The 5,614-nt window shown below is 36.1% G+C and overlaps 1 protein-coding gene across 1 annotated transcript; it reads right to left on the bottom strand.

Moving 5' to 3' along the window:
- Positions 1 to 4,005: 4,005 nt before the first annotated feature.
- Positions 4,006 to 4,578, bottom strand: LOC132932743 (uncharacterized). Its single transcript, XM_060999108.1, has one exon. It carries the CDS (start codon positions 4,576 to 4,578, stop codon positions 4,006 to 4,008), a length of 573 nt encoding a protein of 190 aa, XP_060855091.1.
- Between the last annotated feature and the right edge of the window lie 1,036 nt (positions 4,579 to 5,614).

Genomic DNA, 5,614 nt, shown 5'->3' with positions numbered 1-5,614 from the left:
TTTGTTTTTTTTTTTTTTTTTTGCCAAATTGAGTAGTTCTTCCATAATTTGTTTTCGCCAATCATTATCAGTACGCTCATATACATTTTTTATTGTGTATTTCCCTAACGGTTTCGAGTATACCATTTTATCACCTACTACTTGTTTATTTGTATTGTAATTATGGTCCATATAGCTATGATGGATCTTATGTACATACCTCTATATTTCAGATGAATTCGTTTTGGCATATATTTTAGCCTTACGTTATGATAAGATTCCAAGCGGCCAGTATGCACAAAATGTTTTGCATGTTGCAAATCTTTTATAAAATCTTTGGCAGTTAAAATTTTTTTTAATGCATAGTATGATTAGTCATCGGATTTTAACCATAATTTTTTATTTGTTTCTTCGTCTGTTAATGAAACATGATCGCATGTTTTTGTTACTCCATTTTCTTCCCATTTTTGTTCATTTTTTCTTATGTGATGTAGTAGAGACGTAAATTTTTCAACTAATAATTGACCGTCACCTTTGCAATTTTGCGAAGCTCACCAAAGATGATTATTAATACTACTTTTCTATAAATATGCATTTTCATGTTTTTTCTCTAAGGTTTTCATTTTTTTCATCAAACTTTTAGATAGGTGCCACACATCAAATTCATGTTGTATTTCAGGATGTTGTGTTCTAATGTAAAAACGAATTCCTTTATGTCGATCAGTAAGAAACAATTTAATATTAAAATTTTGGTTTTTGGTCAGATCATTAAGTAATAATTCACAACCTTTTCTTTCTAAGTCTCCTTTTACCATACCTTTTTGTACAAGTTTAAAGTTATTACTATTTTTCCGCTACGTAAATCCATTACCGAATAGATGCAATACTTAGCGCAAAAGCCTGGAGAGTCATACTGCCCATCTCCGGCTAACCAAATATCATTTTCTGAATTTTTAATACTGTCAATTGTACTTTTTTTTTGATCTTCCCAAATATTACAAATGACTGGTCCAGTATAACGCTTAATTATTTTATCATATACTGGACGAGATAAAAATTATAGTTTTAATGAATCACAGAAAGCTACCATTTGTGTGTACAGAATTCCGGATAAAGTCAAAGCAGATCCAATCAATATATTTCCTAATGAACGTTTATTACTCTTATTTTGTGAACGCCAAATCACATAATGTTGGACGGATACAACTGTATAATTACATTGACGGCAACGATTAAAGCGGTATAACATGCTGGCTAGTAAGCGACGTCACGGACAGTTACCATCGCTTACTTAGCTATCGGTGGATACTATGTCAGGCGCAGCACAAGGACACAAGCGCTTTGATGTGGGTAGAGCGGACTGGAGTTCTTTCTCCCAGGAACTTGCAAGAAATATCCCGTCAGTCCAGACAGCGGCTGGTCTAAACGAACATGCGGCCACCCAGACGGATGCGATTATCACCGCCGCTAATAAAGCCATTCCGACAGAAACTGGCAGACGTTGGACCATACACAGGCAACCATGGTGGTCGGATAAGCTCGCCTCATTGAGGAAAAGGTTAAATCAGGGCAAAAGACGAGGTTTCATGCTCCTAGACAGGCCGGCATACAACCGCCTGAGGAATGAATACCTCCACGAGATTAGAAGCTCTAAAATGACATCGTGGAAGAAAATGTCTGAAGACATTAATGCTCACACCTGGGGCAAAGCGTTCAGGTACGCCAAAAACGGCTCACACTCGATTAATGTCACCAGCTCCTTGAGTAAAGCGGACGGCACTCTCACTGAGACGATTGATGAGACCATGAGTGTCTTGCTCGACACTTTTGTCCCTGAGGACCCGGACCAAGAAGGGCCTTTGCGACAGGGACCGCTCAAACAACATGTCCCGGTTGAGGAGCAACAAGTTAAAAATGCGTTGTGGTGCATGAAACCAACAAGAGCTCCGGGCCTGGACGGGATAACCGCCGGTATGCTCAGAAAAGCGTGGCCACTTATAAAAGAAACGATGACCCATCTAATGAACAGGTGCTTATACGATGCCACCTTCCCAGATTGCTGGAAGGTGTCCAGACTAGTCATTATTCCAAACCCTGGCAAAAAGGACAAGTCCAGTCCTAAGTCATACAGGCCGATCAGCCTTGTGCCCACTATGAGTAAGGTACTGGAAACGCTCATAATAAGCAAGATCGAGAGTGAGACCTCGCTTAATACAATAGGCAATCAGCACGGATTCGTTGCGGGCCGCTCAACAATCACGGCTATGGACTCTCTATACAACTGGGCAAATGAGTCTCATTGCAGGCACGTGTTTGGAGTCTTTCTGGATATCACCGGGGCGTTTGACAACGTAAAATTGTCCCCGATTCTGGAAAGACTCCATAAATTAGGCGCATCGACCAGGAGCGTCAATATGATTAACAGCTACCTTGCTGACAGACACGCAAAGCTAGAAATGGAGCATATTGTCAAGACAAGAAAGCTGACGAAAGGGTGCCCCCAAGGATCGCAACTGGGACCGACCTTGTGGAAGGTTGCCATGTCCGACATTGGGCCACCACCCGATCAAAGGACTCAGCATGTTATAACGTATGCGGATGATATAGCCATTCTCACTGGCGCCGCTAGACCTCCGACAGCATTTAAGAGGATGACGGAATACCTCGATGACGTGAGAAGTCAAAAGACCTCTACAAGAGGCTCAGAGGCATATCATCTGCAAATTGGGGTATGAGCAGAAGAACTTCCAGGGTTATATACGAGGGCGTCTTCCTGCCCAGAATACCGTATGCGGCGGAAGTCTGGTGGTAAGGCGTCACTTTCGAGAAATGCAAGAAGAAGCTGGGCTCGATGCAACGAGACCCACTAAGAGCGATAACGAGCGCTTACAATACGGCCTCAACTAATTGTCTGACGGCAGTAGCTGGCGAACTGCCGCTAGACCTGAAAATAATCGAGCATGTATTTAAGAGAAGGGCTAAAATCGGGCTCATTACGCATAAGACATTAAAGGACAAACAGAGAGAACTGTTAGATACATGGCAAGGAAGGTACATGTCCGTGGATAAAGGGGAATGGACTAAACGGATGATCCCATCGGTCGTTGAGAGATACCAACTGCCGATGGAGATGGACTACTATACTACGCAAATGCTGACGGGACATGGTGACTTCCGCGGTAAACTTCACAGCTTCAGATTGGTCGACTCACCAACGTGCGAGTGTGCAAGTATTTCAATAAACATTTATAGTTTGAATGACAAAAAAACTATTTTTCCCTTGTACCCACACAGCAATTTGAAAATATTTACATTGTAGACATATGTTTTCCTTGTGTTCAAGAAAATATTTTGTTTAAAAATAAATGTCTTGTTTATTTTGGTTATTTTAAATATTTCTGTGGACCAGCTCGGCAAATAACCTTTTGTAAATACCCCTTTATATATACTGATACGGACGTTGTCACCAATGTTAAATTTAATTTTTCCATTAAGAATCGGACGTTGCTTTAATTTTACCGGAGAAGGCCTGTCTGGGTGTCAGATATTGTTCTGTGTTTTGAATTATTATATTCATTAATCAGAGATTGTAAAATAGAAACCCATTCATGTGTTCCTCGTGCAGTGAACTCCCTATACATTTTTTCTTTAATTGACCTGTTCAGGTCGTTGAACGCCTGAACAGGTCAATTAAAGGCCTTCGTTGTACTATACGCAGTGCCGGATCTAAGACATTTGGCGCCCGGGGCTAATAAAAATGTAGCGCCCTTACATAGTATTAGCTACAGGGGTCAGGGTTTGCGGGTTGTCAACACAATTAAAAAAAATTTTAAACAGGTACAAATCAAAAGTATATTTTTATATAACAAATATTTTTTAATTAAATCGTTGTCTTAACATATATTATAATATTATTGATCGAAGTCAATATTATAGTTAAAAACCATTAAAAAATATAAAAACAAAAACTTAAATAAAAAATCTCTTGATTATTTTAATTAAGTAAAAAAATTATAATCTGAAAATTTAAAAATTAACTTTTCTAGCTTTTTTTGCAGCGAAATCATTAATTATGTCTTCATATTTGATTTGTCTTGCAATTTTATTTTCTATGGATAAAATAGATAAGTTATTAAGTCTTGCTTGCTCCGTAGTAGATCTTAAATATGTTTTTATTAATTTCAATTTGCTAAAGCTTCGTTCACACGAAGCTGAAGTAACTGGCATTGTAAGATATATTTGGTAAGCAACGGATATATTTGGATATGCATCTTGAAGTTTATTTTTATAAATAAAATTCAACATTTCAAAAAATGTTGCTCTTTTTAAATCGTCATCTATGTTGTAAACATGCTCCTTAAAGCTCTCTAGTTCTGAAATGAATTCAATTTTGTTGAGGTCATTTTCATATTTATTGCATAAATCGACTCCCGCTCTTTTCAAGTTTTCCATAGGCCAAGAATAAATTATTATTGGATCTAAAAATGAAAAATCTTGAGCAATATTTTCCATTGATTTAAATCTTTGACGTAGTCCTATTAAGATATTGTCAATAACTTTTTTAATCATTATTAACAAGTTAACTGCCTTGAGTATCATATTTGATACACGACTAACTTGCTAGTTTTGTCTCGTACATTTTAACTACATTTGCCACAACTGCCTTGAGTATCAGATATGCTTCTCACTAATCAGACGAATCTTGGTCTATGGGAATATTTTGGTATAGCCATGTTGGTCACACTATATTTTTTGAAATATATCGATATTTTTCTTCACACGATTGATTAATTGCATGATAATAAATCGATTTTGATAAAAAAAAAAAAAAAATTAAAGTGAGTATCATATATAATACTCAGGCCCCAGTACAATATTCTTATCAAAACTGTTGATATGTTTTGAATATTATTTTATGTTTTTTTATGTTTTTTGATGTTGATTGTTATTTGTTATTGTTTCATTTTTATTACAAAGTAATAATGAATAAAAATGAAATTTTGCAATGTTTGGATTTATCAGATTGGTCTGAAGATAGTTCAACTGGAGGTATATCTGATAGTGACGAAGATGTCTTATTCGAGGTATAATTGAACATCTATAAATGTTCAAAAAGAATATTATTATTTATTATATTATGTCCTACCATCAAATAGAATTAAAAAAATAAACAAATACAGTACTAAATATGTGACTTATGCTTACCTATAATCAATTTTACTTACCTAGCTATTTATTTTACTGTAGGTACAGAACGATACCATAGAATATAACAACAATGATACTAACAATTTGCATTTGGAATCTAGTGAATTTAGTGATGAGCAAAATATACAAGAAGAATTTTCAGAACCAGTATGGGGAGATATTCCTGATGACTTCAGTTCAAGTATAAAATTTAATCCTGATAATGAACCTGTAGGTATCAACCCTGATATAATTGATACGTTAACTGATGGTGATCCATTTGATTTTTATACATTATTTTTGGATGAAGAAGTTTTAAATTTACTTGTGGTAGAAACAAATAGATATGCTATGTCATTATTAACTTCAAATATCAGTCCACATTCTCGTTTAAAAAAATGGGAGGAAGTAACAATTGATGAAATAAAAACATTTCTTGGGATTGTAT

The sequence above is a fragment of the Metopolophium dirhodum genome, chromosome 1 (genome assembly GCF_019925205.1).
Source record: "Metopolophium dirhodum isolate CAU chromosome 1, ASM1992520v1, whole genome shotgun sequence".
Lineage (NCBI taxonomy): Eukaryota > Metazoa > Arthropoda > Insecta > Hemiptera > Aphididae > Metopolophium > Metopolophium dirhodum.
Note: the sequence above shows the minus strand (reverse complement) of the source record. Positions and strands in the feature narration are given on the sequence as shown.

Bases quoted from the DNA above. Each gene is read 5' to 3' on its own strand.
- LOC132932743 (XM_060999108.1), bottom strand. From the start codon at position 4,578: ATGATACTCAAGGCAGTTAACTTGTTAATAATGATTAAAAAAGTTATT.